The sequence below is a fragment of the Labeo rohita genome, chromosome 22, assembly GCF_022985175.1.
Source record: "Labeo rohita strain BAU-BD-2019 chromosome 22, IGBB_LRoh.1.0, whole genome shotgun sequence".
NCBI lineage: Eukaryota > Metazoa > Chordata > Actinopteri > Cypriniformes > Cyprinidae > Labeo > Labeo rohita.
In genome coordinates, this window is record NC_066890.1 from 32,823,738 (window position 1) to 32,847,648 (window position 23,911).

Sequence of the window (23,911 nt, forward strand, 5' to 3'; positions counted from 1 at the left end):
ACTCGCTTCGCCACCTACTGGCGTAGCGAACCGACCGACGAACGAATGTTTTTGTGAGAATCGATTCAAAAGATTCGACTCCTGATGAATCCAAACCCCCTACTGCTAACGGCAGCTGGAAGCTGCAAGGGTTAATGCTTTAGCCGTTTCCTGGTTGCAGGCAAAGGGCGTGTTTCAGTCAAAAGGAAGCTGTCAAGCTTCTGTTTGAAAGCAGAATCGGCTCTATCCCCTATAACACCTCCGCGGAGTGAATGACAGGCGGATACGGGACAGTAACGTCACTGCTCTGTCGCTCCTTTAACATTGCGTAACGCGCGATGCTGATATGCAAACGACCAGCTGATATTTCATAGCTCAAGGCGGCCTGATGGAGGGGACGATTGCAGATCTGAAAACATCTTAGCACTGCAGATCGTACACGGAAGGGATCAAAATTATATCCAGACGATTTTCCACAGAGATCTTCTGTGCATTGGTAAGGGAAAGATCATTTTGATTCTGCGCGGCGCGCGCCGGCGATCGTTTATTCAGCGCGTTGCGTTCGCGAGCAAAACGAGTCGACTGTTTTTCTGCGGTCTGTTTACAGAAGAACGAGTTTTTTGGCGTGTAAAGGAGACAGGATGGCAGGCCCTGATTCCCCGCAGCAGCAGGTTGAAGAGAAAGCCGAGCAGATAGATGACGCCGAGCTGGCGTTTCAAGGCATCAATATGCTGCTCAATAATGGCTTCAAAGAAAGCGACGAGCTCTTCAGGAGATACCGGTAACATTAATGTGCATCTGTGATTTTGCAGTGATGTGTATTATAAAATGGGCTTTTTGTGTTTGCATAAACAGAAGCCATATCATTTGGCCCGCTGCTTTTATTTCTATTCATTTTCTATCCAAAATATGGTCATGTATTGACTTACAGTTTCATATATGTGAGCCTGGACCACAAAACCATGTCGTAAGGAGCACGGGTGTATTTGTAGCAATAGCCAATAAATACATTGTATGGGTCAACATGATCGATTTTTATTTTATGCCAAAAAATCATTAGGATATTAAGTAAAGATCTTGTTCCATAAAGATACTTTAAATTTTCTATACCGTAGATATATCAAAAAATTATTTTTGATTAGTGATATGCATTGCTAAGAACTTCATTTGGACAAATTTAAAGGTGATTTTCTCAATATTTTGTTTTTTTGCACCCTCAGATAGACGTATCTCAGCCAAATACTGTCCTATCCTAACAAAACCATACATCAGTGGAAAGCTTATTTATTCAACTCAACATATACTCATACATATATAATAGTTTTTCTGATTGTTAATGTCATTTATAGATATTTATTTGTGTGTGTTTTCTTGTTTAACTGTGTAAAAAAAAGAAAATTCTGCCATAATCTATACCGTGTCTTAGTATGTTATAATAATAGGTTTCATATTATATTTATTTATTCAAAACTGAATTTTTTAATTTGTGTAACTTGATTATTCATCTTCAGTTAAGATTTTTTTCATTTTCAGTTAAGATTATTCATCTTCAGTTAAGATATATATATATATATATTTTTTTTTTTTCCAATAAATATTTGATTGATCATTTATTCTTACAATAAGTCAGGGTTCAAGGGATGTGATTGTTTAATGTTTATTAAATTAATCAATTACAGGTAGTAAATACTAGGGTTAATTACTAAAACCATTATAAAGTTACTTGAAATAAAATAAACTTTGACCATTACTAGGAGTGAGAGGACGGAAAGTAAAATATTGGCAAGATTATTTTATTTTACTATATATGAGAATAGCATGTGTGGGTGTTTTTTTTTTTTTTTTTTTTTTTTTTTTTTTTATAGAAAATTTTTGTAAATTATGTGAAATTTTATTTTATAGGAGAATAGCCTTTTTTTATTATTTTAATCTACATTTTTATAATGTATTCTTCTTAAAGTTACATTTTATTTATTTATTTATTTATAATAATTTATTTTATGTGTTTATTTTTGTTTCATTTAATAGGAAAATAGCAAGTATCTTTATTGCATTCTAGATTTACAGAATATTTATTTCCCTAAAGTGACATTTTATTTTTTAATCTGATCTGATCTTATTTTATTTTTATTTTATCTTATTCTTATTTTATATATATATATATATATATATATAATTTTTTTTTTTTTTTTTAATTTTAAAGGATATTAAGTAAAATTGTATTTAATAGGAGAATTAGCAGGGTTTTTTTATGTTATATTTTTTATTATTTTATGTATTTGTTATTTATTTATTTTTAACTTTAGCTAAATTTAATTTATTGGAAGAATAGCAGTTTTTAATATAGCATTTATTTAAGTCCTTTTTTATTGCTTTTTTAAATTTTTATTTTATTTTATTCAACATTTTATAAATATAAAATAAAATCAATTATAAAAAGTAAACTTTATTTCAGCTAGTTGCCAACATTTCTGCTTTTATTTTAGTTTAATGATGTCCTAAATAGCGAACTAAAACTACAATTGAAATGAATAAAAACTATATAGACATATTCAAATACACACACACACACACAAATTAAACCGGAAAATACAATATATTGATAAAAACTATAATAGTTAGTGAATGATACTGAAGAAACGCTTTTAATTACTTATAATAACGTTCTTACTACAATGAGTTGAATATCAACTCAATATATTGTCAATAGTTGTATGATTTTATTGGTTTGATATAGGCAAGCAGGTCTGAGGTGGAAAGGGGCAAAATCCCCATTTTAAGGTTGCATACTGACTTTCAGTGTGTTTGAACATAATGTTACGTTTTTGGTGAACTGTCCCTTTAAAGAATAATCATAATTCATCCAGAAGTTCTCGTGAGTTCAGAGACGACAGATAAGTGTAATGATGAGTACACAGATGAATGGCTGTTTGCCTGATCCATGTAGCCCTAGGCATGGGTGCAAACTGTACATAATAATCATCATATAAACACATGGAGATCATATTGTGCACAATATGTGATTAGAGAGATAAAAATAAAAGAGTCACCTGGAAAATCCAGCAGAAAGTCCTTTTTAGTTATCATTTTGACTTGTTGCTGATTTACAGATAACCAATAGCATTTAAAATACATATGTTTTTTTAAAACAGATACAGTATATTGCATTAAACTGAAGAAACATGTTACAGATTCATACGTAAAGCCTGAGGATTTATACATCAGAGGAACCTGCTACCTAAGACATTCTTAAGGATACAGATATTCATGGATATTACGTTTAATGCTATTAGGAGCTTAATGCATTAGGTTTATATGTCAGTAATTCCTTGTTTAATGCAAAATATAATCTTACGAGCATAAAAAGCACAACATCTTTCACAAAAGCTGTATTAAGTTTCTATATTTATTTTATTTGTAAATACTGTATATATTATATATGTAATTATATATATGTACACTTGCTATTCTCCTATAAAATAAAATAAAATACAAATACAAATACAAATACATAAATCCAAAATAAAAAACAAAAATCACTTCTGGGACAAATGTCCTGTAAAAATGTAGGAAAAACACAGAAACACTTGCTATTCTCCTATATAAAAAATAAAATAAAATAAAATAAATCACTTTAAGGAAAAATATTTTACTTCACTGAAATGATATACTATTAAAAAAGTTACAATAAAAAACTATGTGCTATTCTTCTTTAAAAAAATAAATAAATAAAATACAAGATATAAAATCAACATGAAAAAAGTCACTTTAGGAAAACAAAAACACTTGCTATTCTCCTATAATATCAAATCAAATAAAAATACAACATATAAAACCAAAATTTAAAAGAAAATCACTTCAGGGACAAATATCAAATAAAAATGTATAATATAAAAAAAAAACCACTTGCTATTCTCCTATAAAATAAAAATAAAATATTATTTTACATTTTATTACATTTATATTACATTGTATTATATATTATAACATTTAATATTTGATTTAATAATATTTAATCAGATATATATTAAATATTAAGGCACTTTTTATTTTTAACATTTTTTTAACAATTTTTTTAAACACATTTACACATATGTCATGTGTATATTGTTTTCTAGATTTTTATTTCGCAATTAATTTTCTACATTTTATAGGATATATTTCCCCCCTGATATTTTATTTTATTTTATACGAGAATAACCAGGCTTTTTTTCTGGAATAATGTTTTTTTAAGACACTAAACTTGTGTTATAGTGACGTATCCCATGATTCCCTATTGTGTCTGCAGGACCCACAGTCCGCTGATGAGCTTCGGTGCCAGTTTCGTCAGCTTCTTGGTGAGTGAATTTAATAAAATGATTTTTAGTTAGTGCTTCCAGTACGTTTGACACAGAAACAGCTTCCTAGAGAACCGTTTCTCTGCAGTTCATGAATCTCCTTTTAGGTTTTGAATCTGAATGTGCTTTACTGCTGCCCATTGGAGCTGTTTTTATTGGGGCAAGTAAACTGTTGGTTAAGAGCGATGTGCAGGGAGAGCTGTAAGTGGTAACATCAGCTGAGCAGCTCAAGGTCATTGTGTTGTGTAATTAGTTTGACATCAGCCCATCATTCCAAGTCCATCTCTGTTATCTGTGTTATGTGACACAGTCAGCAAATGCTCTCATTCGGACTCCAGACGCAGTCCCGTTTCCTGCAGCGCTGCTCTCGTTTCATCCTGGCCATTAATAGGAGTGAGAGGACAGGAAGTGAAATATTGGCGAGAAAAAGATAAACGAGAGACCGTGTTTATAATAGCAAGTAATTTTTTTACAGATATTTTTCCTTCAACTGATTTTGTTTTTTAAATTTTGATTTTATTGGAGAATAGCAAGTGTTTTTATTTTATTTTACAGTTTTATAAGACATTTTACCCTGAAGTGACTTTTTTTCATTTGGATTTTAGATGTTTTATTTTATTTTATTGGAGAAAAGCACATAGTTTTTTTTTATTATTAATTTTTCCATGCAGTAAAATATTTTTCCTTCGTTTTATTTTATTTTATTTTACAGGAGAATAGCAAGTGTTTATTCTACCTTTTTATGGGATATTTGTTCCTGAAGTGATTTTTGTTTTTAATTTTGGTTTTATATGTTGTATTTTTATTTGATTTGATTTATATAGGAGAATACCGAGTGTTTTTTTTTTTATTGTACAAAGATATTTTTCCCTGAAGTGACTTTTTCATTTTGATTTTACATGTTGCATTTATTTTATTTTATTTTATTTTATAGGAGAATAGCAAGTAGTTTTTTATTACATTTTTATAGTATATTATTTCCATGAAGTATCAATTCTTTAAAGTTATTGATTATTATTTTATTATTTTATTTTATTTATTTATTTTATTTTATCAGAGAAAAGCAAGTGATTTTTTTTTATTCTACATTTTTATAGGATATTTGTTACTTCTGAAGTTATTTTTGTTTTTAAGTTTGGTTTTATGTTGTATTTTTTTATTTGATTTGATTTAATTTTATAGGAGAATAGCAAGTGTTTTTTTTATTCTTAATTTTTATTATTATTATTCTTATTATTTTATTGTTTTACTTTGTATGAGAAAATAAATTCTACATTTTTATTATGTTTAATATAATATGAATATTTATTTCCCTGACGTTACATTTTATTTAATAATGAATTATTCTATTTGATTTTATTATTATATTATTTATATTATTTTATTATTTTATTCTTAATAGACACTTTTTTTATTCTATTCTACATTTTTATAGAATATTTTTTTCAGTATTTATTTATTTTTCATTTGATAGGAGAATAGCAAGTATTTTTTTTATTTTATTTAATAGATTAATATTTTATTTTAATTAATAAATTAATTTTTATTTTATGTTTAATAGAATAGTTATTTCCCTGAAGTTAAATTTCATGAATGTTTCATTATTTTATTGATTTCATTAATTTATTATTTTATTTTATGTGAGAAATAAAATATTGTATTTTATAACCAAACAAACAACAAACAAATAAAAAATAAATAAAATAAAATTTAAATTCTAGAGAAAATGTAAAACTTTTTTTTTAACGAAATGGCTATGCTTCGATAAAATAACATTACACAGAAAAAAAAAATCCTAAAAAAAATTAGAATAAAATCAGAAAAATACTGCTCTTCTCATATATATATATATATATATATACATATACATATACATACATATATATATGATAAACATTTTATCCTACGTTTTTAAAGGATAATTTTACCCTGAAGTGGAATTTATTAATTGTTTTATTTTATTTAATTTTACTGTTATTGTTTTTTATTCATTCATTTTAAATCTTCTTATATTTAAAGCATATTTTTTTCCATTAATTGAAAAAGTATTTTATTTTAGTGTTTAGTGCATTTAATGTAATGCAAGTAATGTGTGGAACACCACATAGCACATCATTTCTGCAGCATACAGTATGTTTACAGTGCTTATTATGCATGGAATACCCAAAAGGCGAATTGTTTATTGTTGTGTAATAAGTTCTGTATCACATTCTATTTTAGTAAACAGTAGGCGGTGTTGAGTTTAAACTTTGCAGCACACAGTATACTGTCCAAACACAGCCTGAGTTTCTCCTCAAAAGTTTAGAAACAGACCCTGTCACAACCTCTTATGTCAAAACCGGAGCCCCAGGATGTGAATTGTGATGTCACTATGATGTCGTTCAGGCCCTTGACCTGGAATTCAGACAGCAGAGGAGCAAATCGTGGCACGACTGATGCTAGTCAGCACTAATGTTCCTCCAACAAAGAGAGATTACTTCACCAAAAGACCTTCAGAGGCATCTGGGTTATGGTTTAGCACTAGTAGTTGCCATGGTTTAGCTTTAGCTATTAATAGACACATTATACTATGTACGTTAAAGGAGAAGTCCACTTCCAGAACAACAATTCACAAATAATTTACTCACCCCCTTGTCATCCAAGATGTTCATGTCTTTGTGTCTTCAGTCATAAAGAAATTATGGTTTTTGAGGAAAACATTTCAGGATTTTTCTTCATATAATAGACTTCATTGGTGCCCCGATTTTGAACTTCCAAAATGTAGTTTAAATGCAGATTTAAAAGGCTCTAAACGATCCCAGCTGAGGAAGAAGGGTCTTATCTAGTAAAACAATCTGTCATTTTTTTCGAAAAATACAAATTTGTATAAGCAAATTAGCTTTTTAAGCACAAAATCTCGTGTAGCACAGGCTCTGGGGTGCGCGTTCTTGAATGATTCATTCATTTTGAACGAATCTTTAATGTGACTCGGGAAGAACGAGTCGTCTCGGGGAGTGATTCGTTCAGTCGCTCATGCGCAACATCCTATTAGGTTCTGTACTGGAATTATTTCACCTGTTTCGAATCTTTGGGTTTTTTGAGTCGTTCGTTCATCTTATGGGGCTGTCACATGATGAACGAACGACTCAAACCTGAAAACGTGTCAGATAAGAGGTGAGGTGAGCGAATCATAGACTAAAGACCCAAACAATGAATGAATCTTTTCTGTTTCTTACAGCATTATAGGTTTGTCTTGTTTGTAGAGTGATCAACGTTTGTGTAAGCAGTTGATGTGTTAGAGAAGTCACACGTAACATTTTAATTCTATTTTGTTAAAATGAACGAAATGACTCGAAAAAAGATTCGTTCATTTTGCTGAACGAGACTCAAAGGTCCGAGTCAGTAAAATGACCTGAACTTCTCATCACTACGAATCACATCTAAGTTTATCGTCTGTGTACTCCGGCTCAAAAAGGTAGAGAATGTCGAAAAACTCCATCTTATTCGTCCGACATCGTTGTAGCTTTTTTTTTGTAAACAGTGTTTGACTTGAACGTGTTATGAACGCGCATCTCGGAGCCTGTGCTACACGAGCTTTTGTGCTTAAAAAGTATGCAAATTTATATTTTTCAAAAAAAAATGACCGATCGAAGTTCGCACAAGTCTCTTCTTGATGCATCCTTGATAAAAGGGGTGAAGCAAGAACACATTCGGGAATTTGAACTGTACTTGGGCGACGACTGATGACATTTCACAAGTCCACAAGAACACAAGTATAGACAAGAACGCATATTGAGAAACGGCTTGTATGTGTGTGCGTCTGTAAGGGAGAGACAGTTGCAGAAATTGAGTATGTAATAAAACGTAGTTTTGTGGCAAAAACGTAACTAATCTGTCGTTTTTTTTATCCTGTATTTATTTGTTTGGTCACTGTCGTTGTAGGTTTTGGTTATTTTGCTGTTTTAAGCTGTTGAGGACCTTTGAAATAACTCAAATCGTGTGGAGAAGTGATATGTAATGCGGTCAAAAGCTGCCTTGAACTACGTTCGCCGCGAAAATAATGCATAACTTCAGAACGTTCGTCAGCCAATCAGATTCAAGCATTCAACGGCCCCGTAGTATAAAAGAATAGAATGTAATATAGAAGATATATAATTACATTATGCAGAAAAACTGCACTGAAAAACGATTTATTGCAATGTCAGCTCTAATATTGGTGTGATCATAGAACGCCATGATGACATTCGAGGAGGAAAAAATGCAGATGGCCAGCGATGACCTGAGAACTACCGAAAAGCTTTGCGAGAGCGACAACGCCGGCGTCATCGAGACCATCCGCAACAAAATCAAGAAGAGCGTGAGTTTGTCTGTTTGAGTGTGCGGCAGCAGGGCCGTACTGAGTCTGTTTGCCAGATTCCTCACATTAACATGTTGGTTTTTATTATCGACGCACCAGATGGACTCGCAGAGATCAGGAGTGGCGATTGTGGATCGTCTTCAGAGACAGATCATCGTGGCCGACTGCCAGGTTTATCTCGCCGTGCTGTCGTTCGTCAAACAGGAACTCTCAGGTGATTCTGCTTGTTTGTTTGACATTTGAAAAATGCTGATTCATGGAAATACCAGCATTGCAAATGTAGTTTACGTCATTTGCATGCCACTGTTTTGGAATAAAGAACCAAAAAAAAGGGGTGCGGCGGGGGGAGAATGGAGAAATCCATTTTCCCTAAAAAAAAAATTAAGCAGTATATAATCTTTTTACAATTAATTTTCATTTTCTCATTTTATTTGAAATTTTAACATTATCATTTTATTTTATTAATTTAAATTAACTTTGTGTGTATTATTGAATATGTTTAATTTTAGGTTTTTAAATAATTAATTAATAAAAAATCATAATATATTAGTGTTTATAATAGTTAATAATATACAAATAAGGATTATTTTCATTTATTTGCTTTTATTTTTTTCATGTAGGTATACAGATAAGATTCAGCTTCTCACCAACAATATTAAAAGGCTTATTCATGCAATTATTTTATTGCTTTCATTTGTTTTTAATTTGTATTGTATAAGGTTTTTTTGTTTGTTTTACTACTTCAAGTACACACAAATTTGGATTATTAAAAATGCGCAATCATGCACTTGAAAGGCTCAATCATGCATTTATTTTTTATTAGTTTTTATTTTTACTGTATATTTGAATTTCTTATTTTTTTTAACTTAAATTAAATTAAACTTTTAATTTTAATTAAAAAAAAACATTTTAAAATTAAGTATACACAAATTTGGATTATTAAAAACAATTCAACTTGTCACCAAAAATATAATAAATTTGTTATTTGTTTTATTACCTCAAGTATACACACATTTTGATTATTAAAAATGATTCAGCTATATACTGAAAGGCTCAATAATGCATTTATTTATTTTTTTTATTGATTTTTATTTTTTACGGTATATTTCAGTTTCTTTCATTTTTATATTTTTATTTGAAAATTAATTTTAAACAATTCAGCTTGTCACCAAAAATATTATACAGGCTTTATCATGTAATTATTTTATTGTTCTTATTTTTTTATAATTTTTACTGTGTATAGTTAATTTTTTTTTTTTTTTACTTTTATATTTTTATGTTAAAATTAATATTAAGAAATATACGATTTTCTAATTTATTTATTTGTGTATATTTAAGTTTCTTACATTTTTATATTTTTATTGAAAATTAATATTAAGAAAATTGTAATTTTTTTTTAATTTACTTTTTAAAATGAAGTATAGAAAAATGTGGATTATTAGAAACAATTCAGCTTGTCACCAAAATTGATATATGGCTTAATCGTGCAGTTATTTTCTTGTTTTTATTTGTTGTTAATTTTTTACTGTGTATATAATTGAATTTCTTTAACTTTTATGTTTTTATTTGAAAATTAATATTAACATTTTTTTTTAAATTTATATTTGCATTTGTTTTATTACTTTAAGTATACACAAATCTGGATTATTAAAAAAGTAAATACTGACAGGCTCATTCATTAATTTATTCATTCATTCATTTATTTAACTGTATATGTGATTTTTCTTTATTTTTTATACTTTTAATTATAAATAATATTAATAATTAATAATATTAAGACGGACTATTAAAAACAATTCAGCTTGTCACCAAACATTATAAGGCTTAATTATGCAATTATTGTATTGTTTTTATTTGTTTTCCATTTTTATTGTATGTAGCAGAATTTTTTTATTTGTATTTGAAAATGAAAGACTTTTAATTACTTATATTGTACTCTGTTATTGTAAGTATACACAATTTGATTATTTAAAACAATTCCGCTTGTCACTAAAAGTATTAAAAGGCTCAGTCATGCTATACAACATTTCTATTCAGTGTTTTAGAGTCGTAAACACATTTTCATTCATTTAACATCATAACCTGTCACCCTTCAGCATACATCAAAGGAGGCTGGATCCTCCGCAAGGCCTGGAAAATGTACAACAAATGCTACAGCGACATCAGCCAACTGCAGGAAGCCTGTCGCCGACGCTCCTCCGACCAGCAGGGGGCGCTGGCCTCCGATCAGGCCAACCACAACACCTCAGCCGAGAGCGGCAGCGGCGGCGGCGGCCGGGTAACAGAGGAGGTTCTGGACCGCCTGAAGGGTTCGGTCAGCTTCGGCTACGGGCTCTTTCACTTGTGTATTTCGATGGTGCCTCCACACCTGCTCAAGATCGTCAACCTGCTGGGCTTCCCTGGAGACCGTCACCAAGGTCTCGCCTCATTAGCATACGCCAGCGAGAGCAAAGACATGAAGGCGCCACTTGCCACGTAAGCCGACGTTTTTTGTGTTTTTCCAGCCAGCCTTTGACAGATGTGATTTTCTCATTAGTTTAGGCTGACGTATTAGCATTTGCTGAAATGTTCAGCGCTCATACGCCAGAAGAAAATCCCTTGCTCCTGATGTGCGAACACATGCTGTCACGCGTCCAACTGGTTTCACACTGGAGTTGCATAATTGATGGCATCTGAAAGGTCACAATTAAAGATAAAGGGCATTAGTTAGAAAGGCCATGTGTGCAAGCAAATGCTAGCACAGACTCATCCATTCCTATTAACAAAAGAATTTTGCTCAGCTAGCTCATTCTGTAGAACTTTACTCTTTTAATTGCAAGGTCGTGGGTTCGAATCCCATGGTGAGCGGGAATTTTTCATTTGCAAAACTGTTCAGATTAATGGTGTGTGCTAGGGCTGCAACGATTCCTCAATTCTATTCGAGTATTCGATTTTTAAAAATCCTTGATTGCATTTTGCCCGTGTTGAGTAATCGGCAGAATACCGGAAGGGGCGCATTCCACATGTTAACCCTATTTAAAAATCATAATAAAGCATAACGCTATGATTCAATTAAATAAATATATGCAATGCAGGTTTAATATATGCGCTTTAATTATTCGGATGTGTGTAGGTTATGTATGTGTATCTCAGAGCGGCTTCATTCACAGTAAATGCTGCTCCACACAAACTGTTATAATTTACATGCGTGGAGCATCTCAAACTCCATCTCTGCATGTTGTTGGAGATTGGGTTTATTATAATATTCACCTGGGAACGCAACGTGCACTAATTCATCAGATTTGTAAGGTAAATCATTTATAAACCTACGCAAACACAGGTGAATACATCAATATCTTTCTCAATATGCTAACCGTTCATCGCGATTTCACAATAAAGTTTAAACCCTCACTCTGAGTTTATACGTTTTGATGTCCACATATTTAAGAAATTACAGTGCCTGTAGCTTTTCTATCATAAAGAAATGGCCAAATATTAAAGATTAAGCGGACATTTTAATTGCATGTTATTGAGTCAACATTAAACGTAGATTATATCATGCAGTAAAGTGTAAAAACAATCATCAGGCCGTTGGAGCCCTCTGCAGGCATTAGTTATAATGCGTAATGTTCTATTGTTTAGAATACATTGTCTTTTATCAGTTTTGTTCAATAAAATCAAATGATTACTTGCTTTTGACACTTTATTTGAACTAATTATTATTGCTTCATTGTTATTATATATGTATTTTAAGTCATCTTAAAGGCTCTTGTTTTCTTAGGTCTATTCTTATTACTAAAAAAAATTATAATTATCTGATTACTCGATTAATCGTCAGAATAATCGACAGATTACTCAATTACTGAAATAATCGTTGGAGACAGCCCTAGTGTGTGCACACCAAAAGCAAATTTAATTATCCACGCAAGCAGATTACATACAAAGTTGATGCGAATTTGCACCAGGGGACTCAATTGACACGATTTGGGTGACGTGAACAATTTAGGAACCATATCCCAACATTCTAGCATTATGGCATTGAGACCATTTATAACACTTATCAAACACCTAGCAATGTCTTAGCAATCATCCTCAACACCCTAGTATTATTGGCAAAGAGACCCTCCATAACACCTTATTGAAAACCTAGCAACAGCCTAGCAACCACCCAGAATCTAGTGCCACATAGCGACGCCTTGGAAACCATCCACAAGAGCCTATCAACCACCCAGAGCATTCTAGCAACAGCTTAGCAACCACTTGAACAGTCTAGCTACAACATAGCAAAGCCCTAGATACCATCCACAACACCCTAGCATTATGGCAGCTACATCATCCATAACACTATATCAAACACCTAGCAACCACCCAGAACACCTTAGCAACAGCCAAGCAACCAACCACCTAGAACATTCTAGCATAATGTAGTTCCACACAGCAATGCCCTGGAAACCACAGGAGCCTAGCAACCACCCAAAACGTCTTAGCAACAGCTTAGCAACCACCCAAACAATTTGGCTACCACATAGCAACACCCTGGAAACCATCCACAAAACCCAAGCATTATGGCACCGTAACCCCTTATCAACCACCTAGCAACCATCTATAACACCTTAACAACAGCCAAGCAACCACCTAGAACATTCTAACAAGAGCCAAACAATCTAGTACTGCATAGCAACGCCCTGGAAACCATCCACAACAGCCTATCAACCACCAGAGCATTTTAGCAACAGCTTAGAAACCACCCAAACTATCTAGTACCACATAATAATGCCCTGGAAACAACAGGAGCCTAGCAACCACCCAAAACTTCTTAGCAACAGCTTAGAAACCACCCAAACAATCTAGTATCACATAGCAATGCCCTGGAAACAACAGGAGCCCAGCAACCACCCAAAACATTCTAGCAACAGCTTAGGAACCACCCAAACAATCTAGTACCACATAGCAATGCCCTGGAAACCACAAGAGCCTAGCAACCACCCAAAACTTCTTACCAACAGCTTAGAAACCACCCAAACAATCTAGTACCACATAACAATGCCCTGGAAACCACAGGAGCCTAGCAACCACCCAAAACTTCTTACCAACAGCTTAGAAACCACCCAAACAATCTATAACCACATAACAATGCCCTGGAAACCACAGGAGCCTAGCAACCATCCATAACACCTTAGCAACAGCTTAGAAACCACCCAAACAATCTAGTACCACATAGCAATGCCCTGGAAACCACAGGAGCCTAGCAACCACCCAAAACTTCTTAGCAACAGCTTAGAAACCACCCAAACAATATAGTACCACATAGCAATGCCCTGGAAACCACAGGAGCCTAGCAACCACCCAAAACTTCTTAGCAACAGCTTAGAAACCACCCAAACAATCTAGTACCACATAGCAATGCCCTGGAAACCACAGGAGCCTAGCAACCACCTAAAACATCCTTGCAGCAGCTTAGCAACCACCCAAACAATCTGGTTACCACATAGCAACGCCCTGGAAACCATCAGGAGCCCCTAGCATTACCACCATAACACCTTATCAACCACCTAGCAAACCACCCAAACAATCTAGTAACAGCTAAGCAATGCCCTGGAACACCACAGGCAAGAGCCAACCACCTAAAACATCCTTGCAGCAGCTTAGCAACCACCCAAACAATCTGGTTACCACATAGCAACGCCCTGGAAACCATCCACAACACCCTAGCATTATGGCACCATAACACCTTATCAACCACCTAGCAACCATCCATAACACCTTAGTAACAGCTAAGCAACTACCTAGAACACTCTAGCAAGAGCCAAACAATCTAGTACTGCAGACAACTGTCTTAAACCATCCACAACAGCCTATCAACCACCAGAGCATCCTAGCAACAGCTTAGCAACCACCCAAACAATCTGGCTACTGCATAGCAACAACCTGGAAACCATCCACAAAACCCAAGCATTATGGCACCATAACAACTTGTCAACCACCTAGCAACCATCCATAACACCTTAGCAACCACCCAGAACACTCTACAGTGAATTTAGTTCAAATACCATTCATATTTTCTTCATGAAATGTTAATATATAGTCAATTTGGATTGTTTCAAAGATTTTTTTTATGTAATTCTTTAACTTCATGGTTCGTAACGGTTCTCTCAGCTCTCTTTAAACGCATTGTTCTCTGTAGTTGATATCCAGAGGCTGACAGATTGCGCAGCGGCTCTAATAATAGAGATGAATTTAAGCATACTTAATCCAGCCCGGGACAAAACGCTCCCAATTCGTTCTTCAGACGGATAGAGGCTGCTTTTTTCCTAATCCGTGCTGCTTTACAGCAAATATATTCAAATATATAACCAAGCACAACTAATAAACATCCCATTTGCTTTGTTTCCTCTCGTTTTCTCTATCAGTTTGGCTCTTCTTTGGTATCACACCGTGGTGCAGCCGTTCTTTGCTCTGGACGGCTCTGACTCGCATGCCGGGCTCCTGGAGGCCAAAGCCATTCTGCACAAGAAGGCGATGGTTTACCCAAACTCCTCTCTCTTCATCTTCTTTAAGGGACGGGTGCAGAGATTAGAGGTGGGTAGAAATGAAACCAGAGCAAGAGCTTGGTGCTTGGTAATTGACTGCGTGGTTAAATAATTGAAATGATAGTGTGGTTTATGCTTTACTGATATTTAATTACTATGCAACCACTATAATGACTTTCTTCTTGTAGTGGGTGTGTTAGACACAGTGGAAGACATCCAAACACAACCATTAAAATCAATCATCTCCAGTACTAATTATACACAGACTGCAATGTGTAATTTACATTGCATACACTATAAAAACAAATGTTCTTCTGATATAGGACAACAGTGTTTCATGTGTCCCGACTTGAATCAGAGCTCAGGGACATGAGAAAGGAAAAACAAAAGTAGGAAAATCAGGTCAGCATATTGCTGAAATATTACAATAAAATCATTATAATTAATTCTATAAAACACTGTGTAAAAAATTACAATATAATATAAACAGTATTTACTTTATTATTTTGTGTGTGTGTGTGTGTGTGTGTATAAAGTAAATCTATATTAACATTATTATTAATATTGTTTATATTATTTATATTAACATTACATACATTCTTGTATACTCAGATATTACAAAATATAACATAAATAATAATTTAGTATTTATTGTAATTTTATTATTTATATATGTGTATATAAAATCTAATATAAATTGTAGTTATAACTAAATAAATATATAAACTAATTTGACGATTAATAATAATTATTATAACATAAAATAGGTTTAGAAATTTAATGTTTCTATTTAACATAGAATCAACGTGTATGTGTGTGTATATATATATATATATATATATATATATATATATATATATATATATATATACACAGTATATGTATAGTTACAATAATTTTGTATGTAAAAATGTAAAAAAATTATTATAAAAAATCAATAAACTTAATCAATAAATTAAAATCTCTAGTTTTACAATTTTATTTATTTATATAAACCTAAAAAATATTTGTATATAATAAATTACAATAAATACAATTTATAGATAAAACTATATATGTAAAAAAAAAAAAATTAATAAACTTAAATCAATAAATATAAATTCAATGTATTTATATTTAAATTCAATATATTTATTCTCTCTCTCTCTCTCTCTCTCTCTCTCTCTCTATATATATATATATACATAAAATAAATTACTTGTATATAATAAATTACAGTAAATACAATTTATATGTTAAAAATATATATGTAAAAAATTCTAGAAAAAAAAAAAATCTAAATAAATGCATATAAATTCAATATATTTATGCACTCTCTCTCTCTCTCTCTCTATCTATCTATCTATCTATATATATATATATATATATACATATAAAATAAATAATTTGTATATAATAAATTACAACAAATACAATTTATATGTAATATATAAAAGATTTGTTTAAAAAAGTCAATAAACAAATCAATAAACATAAATTCAGTGCATTTATTTTAAATTCTATACATTTATGCTCTCTCTCTCTCTCTCTCTCTCTATATATATATATACAATTTTAAAAATATTACTGTTTTTGTGTCACGGAATGTAGTTTTAAGAGGTTTTCGGGTGAGAACGTACTTGTTTATAGTTATAGTTATTAAATTCATTAAAGTTAATCCGGTTTTTTTTTTTCTTTTTCTTTTTCAGTGCCAAATTAACAGTGCACTGGCGTCATTTCAAGATGCTCTGGAGTTCGCCTCAGACCAAAGAGAGATTCAACACGTGTGCCTCTATGAAATTGGTACTTCTTACTCCTTAGTAGGAACAGATGCATTTTCCCAACCAATTAAAGGGACAGTTCACCAACGTGTCAGTTTTTGGGTGAACTATCCCTTTAATAAGTGAACTGTTTTACATACTGTTTCATTTGTTGTTGCGTTTGTTGTGGATTTGCAGGCTGGTGCAGCATGATAGAGATGAACTTTGAAGACGCGTACAGGTCTTTCGAGCGTCTGAAGAATGAATCCCGCTGGTCACAGTGTTACTATGCTTACCTCACTGGAGGTCAGATTATGTTCTCTGTCAAACTCCCTCTTAAAACGTCTCTTTAAAATAACCGTTTCAATAAAACCTTTTTCATCTCAACCCAAAGTATGTCAGGGGGCTTCTGGCGATCTAGAGGGAGCCAAAGCTGTTTTCCGAGATGTCCAGAAGCTTTTTAAACGCAAGAACAATCAGATTGAGCAGTTTGCACTGAAAAGAGTGAGTTATCTAATCATTTATTAATTATAATACTTTGCAGTAATAATTTCAGATTTTAAAGTAAATTCATGATTACTACAATTTATACATAGAAGTGTGCAGTTATAATCATTTAGAATATACAAATAATGACTTTTTATGAATAAGTAATAATGCTAAATATAGAATTTCTAAAAGTTTAAATTTGTTATATAGTGTTAATATTAATAATGCATTAATTTGTTTTATAATTTTTACAGAATCAAGTTTGTTTCTCTATAATTTGAACTCATAACTATCATTTAAAATACTATATATAATTATTTTTTTTAATTGTCTTATAATAAATGTATAAATCATTTGTAATCATTTTTTGATATCTGATGTATTTCATATATATAAATATGGAATTTTTGTTATTATGACATTTAATATAGAATTTATATATATATATTGTCATATAATACAATATAATTAAATTTTATGTTAATATGTATAATTTATAAGTAAATTTTTTATGTATTTCACACACACACACATATAAATTAATATGTAATTTAATATCATTTAATTTGTGTTAATATGTAGATATATATATGTAAATATATATAAATATATAAATTATATTAAAAAAATTATATATATATATGTATATATTAATTGTATATGTTAATACGTAATTTAGTAAATCATTTTTAAATATTTCACACCCTTTTAATATATAATTTTTTATATTACATATATTTTTGTTTTTTTCATAATTTATAATACATAATACAAAATTATTAATATTTATGTATAATAAATAAATGTGTGTGCATATATATATATATATATAACTTAATATAGTTTAATTTATGTTAATATGTAATTTAGTAAATAATTTTACTAAATATTTAGTATTAAAAAATATTCCACACCTTTTTAATATACATTTTTTATGTTTCATATATTTTCATTTTTTCATAATTTATAATACAAAACAATCATTGTTATGAATAAAGTTACAATAAAATAAATTATAATAAAATGAATGTGTGTGCATATATATATATATATATATATATATAACAAAATAATTATGCTTATGTAAATATTAAATGCATAAACCATTTTTTTAAACCTTTCTTAAAATTATAATTTATGACTAAAATTTAATACGCTATACTTCTCTTATAGAGAAATGAGTATATTTAATTCAAATATAAAATCATTATTTTATATTAACAGTATAAATATTTCACATGAATTATTAATTAATATTTTCAAACCTTTTCTTCTACCTTTGTTTGTGTCACTAGGCAGAGAAGCTGAGGAAAGCCTCTCTCACGCGAGAGCTGTGCATTCTGGGTGTTGTGGAGGTGCTGTACTTATGGAAAGCTCTTCCAAACTGCTCTTCCTCCAAACTCCAGCTAATGAACCAAGGTAAAGAGCAACGTAATGAAAAGGTGTCCTGCCTGTGAGCTCTGAGCGCATCTTTTCCCTCATTCAACCCTGATCTTTCTGTATTCAGTGCTACAGGGTCTGGATGACCAGTCAAGCCTGGGCCTAAAACACCTGCTGCTTGGTGCTATTCAGAAATGTCTTGGGAATATTAAAGACGCTGTTCAGGTTTGTTCAACTCATTATGTATGAAAACTAAGGCCATTTACCTATAGAAGTCTTAAAGGTACAGTATCAGAACAATTTATAGTTTGTAAGTGCAGTTTGCAAATAGATTTCAGAGCACAAATGCTTCAAAATACAGAAGATGGCACCATGTTTCAGATTGGTCTGTCACAGATTTCTGCGTATCTTGTTTATCCTCTCACATAACTGTGTTTAATACTGATTTGGTTTGTGTTTCTAGTCGTTCCAGCTGGCAGCTCAGGATGAGTACGGCCGTATGAACAACAGCTATGTGCAGCCATATTCCTGCTATGAGCTGGGCTGCGTGTTACTGGCTAAACCTGAGGTAAATCATATTCAAAATCCCTTTATTTTCAGATTTAAGGCAATGTATGCAAATATTTCTTCATGTCTCATCTTACAGTAGACTTTATTTTAATCCCAACTCTTTATGTTCAGTCCAAACTGTCTTTTAGAAACATTTGCATCAATGTGTAATATATCATTTATTCTAAAAATACCTTTGCAAGGATTAACATCTTTGCTTTGAATTCATTTTGCTCCATAAATGTCCTTTGGTATTAATAATAATAATAATAATGTTAAAATCACACCAATACCACATGAATTTCAAAATGTGGTGTTTATATATTCCTTATTAACCAACTAGAATTTTCATAAAATATTGTTTTATAAAATAACATTTTAATAAATGTTATTAAATTAAATGGAGATTGATATTGATATGTGTTTGTATTATAAATATATTTTAAAATATATTTAATATTGTGTATTGTAATGTATAATATACAAATAACTATTTGTATAGTATTATTTTATAATAAATAATTAATATGAATGTATATGATAGTATTTTCAAATCGTTTATTCATATTTTATAAATGTTTTCATTTTGTTTTAAATTAGAGTTGAATTTAAGTTTAAATATAAACTAAATATTAATTAAAATATTTATATATAAACTGAATATACATAACTACAATAATTATTTTTATGTAGTTATGAGTAGTTGTTTATAAAATATAATTTTATAATAAATAATTATGAATTTTTATGTAGTATTTTCTAACCATTTATTCATATTCAAAAATTTATTAAGTTTTGTTTTAATTTAAATATAAACTTTAAATACAAATTGAAATCTATATGAACTAAATATACATAACTACAATAACTAGATACTAATAATTTATTTATATACTAGGATTCCCTTTAGAATAACAAATAATGAATGTAAATGTTTATTATGTAGTGTCTTAATTTATTAATATTTTGGTTTTTTTTAATTACAGTTATGAGTTTTTTAGTTTAAATATAAACTTTAAATATAAATATAAATATTTCTATATAAACTGAATATACATAACTACAATTACTCATAACTACATACAAATAATTAATTATTTATATAGTATTTATTTATTTATTTTACTTATAAATAATGAATAAAATGGTATAGTATTGTAATGACAAATAATTAACAATATTCATGTTTTAAAAAAATATATATAGTTATGAGTTTAAGTTATAGTTTAAATATAAACCTACATAAATATTCAAATTTAAAAGGAAAGACTTATAATAAATAATTAATAATATAAATGTTTATTGTGTAGCATTATCTAATCATTTATTCATATTTTATAAATGTTTTCATTTTTTTAAATTATAGTAATGAGTTAAAGTTTGTTTAAATTAAACTTTAAATATAAATTAAAATATTTATATAAAATTAAATTACGTAACTACAATAACTACTCATAAGTAGAAATAATTATTTATATAGTATTATTTGTATAATAACAAATAATTAATATAAATATTAATTATGCAGTATTTTATAATAATTTATTCAAATTTCACAAATATTTTTTTATTTAAAAAGTGACAAGTTTATAAATATAAACTTAAACTCATAATAACTATAATTTTTATATATATAATACCTGTGTATATACTTATAATACACAATTTGCTTTTTATATTAATTAGTTATGAGTTTAAGTTTTAGTCTTAATATAAACTATTATAATTAATATAATTACTTAATTTATGATTAAATAAATACAGTGAATTTATAAACCATGTATTTATGCACTATTTTATTATTTATTATCATTTATTAATTTGCGATTAATTTATTTAATAAATACTATTATCAGTTATAAATATTAGGAGTTCAGGTTTTAGCTTATATATTTATATATAATTTACATAATATATAATTTGAAATATTTAAATAAAATATTGGAATTAGATTAAAATAAATAGAGACTGATATTGTGCATTGTGTTTTATTAAATCTATTGCATTTTTTCTAATTTTAAATGAATCTTTTTCCCTCCTAAGACCCTGAGTAAAGGAAGATCACTGCTGCTTCAGGCCAAGGTAAGAATGAGACATCAGCGATTTTAGTATCTTGAATCCATCAGTAATCCATCAGACGGTGACTACCTTTGCTTGCAGGAGAACTACGCCGGGTACGATTTCGAGAACAGGCTGCACGTCCGCATCCATTCCGCCCTGGCCTCCATAAAGGAAGTGGTCCCTCACTGACCCGTCCGTCGCACCTCAGCAGAGCCCCGTACTCTGACCGCTCCTGTCCAGCACTTTTTCAAACGAAAGCCATTCGAAGTAATTCTGCTTTCCTGGAGGGAGAAACGAAAAGTCAGCGGATTTCAGGTGACGGAGGACGCGTTCGCCAATATTATTTCCGCCTAGTATTGAAAAGGTTCACTCTTCATGTAGCTGTTGGTCCCAGTGATCTGATCTAATTTTCACATTCACATTTACACCCACGTCAAGAGTTCGCGTGTTTAGGATTGATCTGCAGAAGTGCGGAAAAACAAATCTCTCACGAAGAAACACAAAAGTAGACCAACTGGTTAGATCCTTTCCCAGAGCTTGCGCTATCATACGAAACACATTAGCATGGGATAGAACTCAACATTAGATAACATTAATACATAAAAATGAAAAATATATTGTGTAACCCTTTATCTCAAAGAAATAATAGTATCCAAACTTACCTATAACTTCCTGTATGTCAAATCAAGATTGTATGCGTCTGACGTAGTGGCCGACCGATATGAAGTATTTTTATTTTTTTTTTTTAATCCAGTTTGCATAGAATTTGTGTTTTTGTGTCCAGTTTTACTAAAAAATAATTTATGTCCTTGTTACTTTTTATAATGATTACAGTAAATTCTGTAACTAATCCTAAACCAAACCTTGACTGTAAGTAACCATGAGTGTTAGTTAGTTACTTTACACTGTACACTATACAAGGACACTTTAAAATAAAGTGTAACCATATTGTTTTTTAATTATTATATGTATTTTTCTTTATTATTTATATATATATATAATTTTCAGTAAAAATATTAGAATGGTTGTTTAGAGTTTAGATTATGTGCAAAACTTCAAAACTCTTTTTTTTTGGAGCAAGTAGTGTTAATATGTTTAAATTAAAAAAAATAATAATAATTTAACGAAAATTAAACTTAATTAAAATTATTTATTAATTATATATTCTATATAATTTTCAGTAAAAATGTTAAAATGGTTGTTTAGAATTATAAATTGTTTGGGGTTTTTTGTTTGTTTTTTGTTGTTGTTTTGTGTGTTTTTTTGGACCCAAGTAGTATATTTTCAAAATTAAAATGTTAATATTTTTTACAGAAAATTACATATAATAAATCATTAAAATATTATTTATTAATTACATATTATGTACAATTTTATGTAAAAATACTAACATTTATTTGTTTTAAAAATATTTAAAAATGAATGTTATTATTGTAAAGAAAATTACATATAATAAATAATAATAATAATAATAATGATTTATTTATATATATAATTTTTAGTAAAAAATAACAGTTTGCAGATAGATAGTTAGTTAGTTAGTTAGTTAGTTAGTTAGTTAGTTAGTTAGTTACATATAGGATTACCAAACTTCATCAAGCTCCATAAATGAATTATTTTTTATTAATTATTAATTATTATTTTTGACCAAGTAGTGTTAATAATATATTTTTAAAATAAAAACATAAATGTTAATATTTTTAAAGAAAAATACATATAATAAATAATTAATAAATGTTATTTATTAATTATATATTATATAATTTTCAGTAAAATTATTAAAATTTATTTTTATTTTAAAAATATTTAAAAATGAATGGTAATATTTGTAAAGAAAATTACATATAATACATAATACATAAATAAACTAATTATATATTATATATAATTTTCAGTAAAAAAAAAATATATAGTTTATAGATAGATAGATAGATAGATAGTTACATACAGTTAGTTAGTTACATATAGGATTACCGAAGTTTGCTCCATAAATTAATTATATATGTAATTTTCAGTAAAAATGTTAAAAATGGTTGTTTAGAATGACAAATTATTTGCAAAAAAATGAAAACTTTTATTTTTGGACCAAGTATTGTGAATAATATATTTAATAAATAAATAAATGTTCATATTTTTAAAGAAAATGACATATAATACATTTTCTTTCTTTCTATCTTTTATTATTATTATTTACTATTATTATTATTATTTTTTTAATATATACTTTTTTTTTTTTTTTTTTTTTTTTTTTTTTTTAGCCAAATGGTCAAATATTGATTGTTAATTATTGTGTAATTAATTATATATCATATATTATTATTATTGTTATTATTATTTTTTATAAATACAAAGCTTTTTTTTTTTTTAGCCAAAATGGTCAAATATTGGTTGTTAGGATTACTTAACTTTGCTCCAAACATGAATTTTTATATATGTTTGTTTGTTTTAATATTTTAACTGAAAATATTATGTAAGAATCTAGTATCTTTTTTTTTTCAGCAAAAGGGTAGACCAAATATTGGTCGTTGACTC

The 23,911-nt window shown here is 29.5% G+C and overlaps 1 protein-coding gene across 1 annotated transcript; it reads left to right on the forward strand.

The window, feature by feature from the left end:
* The first annotated feature begins 151 nt into the window (after positions 1–151).
* On the forward strand, positions 152–23,541 carry ttc39c (tetratricopeptide repeat domain 39C). The gene is made up of 15 exons (XM_051095489.1): positions 152–475; positions 587–760; positions 4,268–4,316; positions 8,524–8,652; positions 8,752–8,866; positions 10,749–11,127; positions 15,042–15,210; positions 16,850–16,943; positions 17,099–17,206; positions 17,295–17,404; positions 18,685–18,808; positions 18,897–18,994; positions 19,233–19,337; positions 21,362–21,400; positions 21,479–23,541. Exons 2-15 carry the CDS (start codon positions 621–623, stop codon positions 21,566–21,568), a joined length of 1,749 nt encoding a protein of 582 aa, XP_050951446.1. The 5' UTR covers positions 152–475; positions 587–620; the 3' UTR covers positions 21,569–23,541.
* Positions 23,542–23,911: the final 370 nt, after the last annotated feature.

Excerpts from the sequence above, each read along its gene's own strand:
- ttc39c (XM_051095489.1), top strand. The coding sequence starts at position 621 with ATGGCAGGCCCTGATTCCCCGCAGCAGCAGGTTGAAGAGAAAGCCGAG. Across the intron at positions 8,867-10,748 it reads CGTCAAACAGGAACTCTCAG|CATACATCAAAGGAGGCTGG; the intron begins GTGATTCTGCTT and ends GTCACCCTTCAG. Across the intron at positions 18,809-18,896 it reads ACTCCAGCTAATGAACCAAG|TGCTACAGGGTCTGGATGAC; the intron begins GTAAAGAGCAAC and ends TTCTGTATTCAG.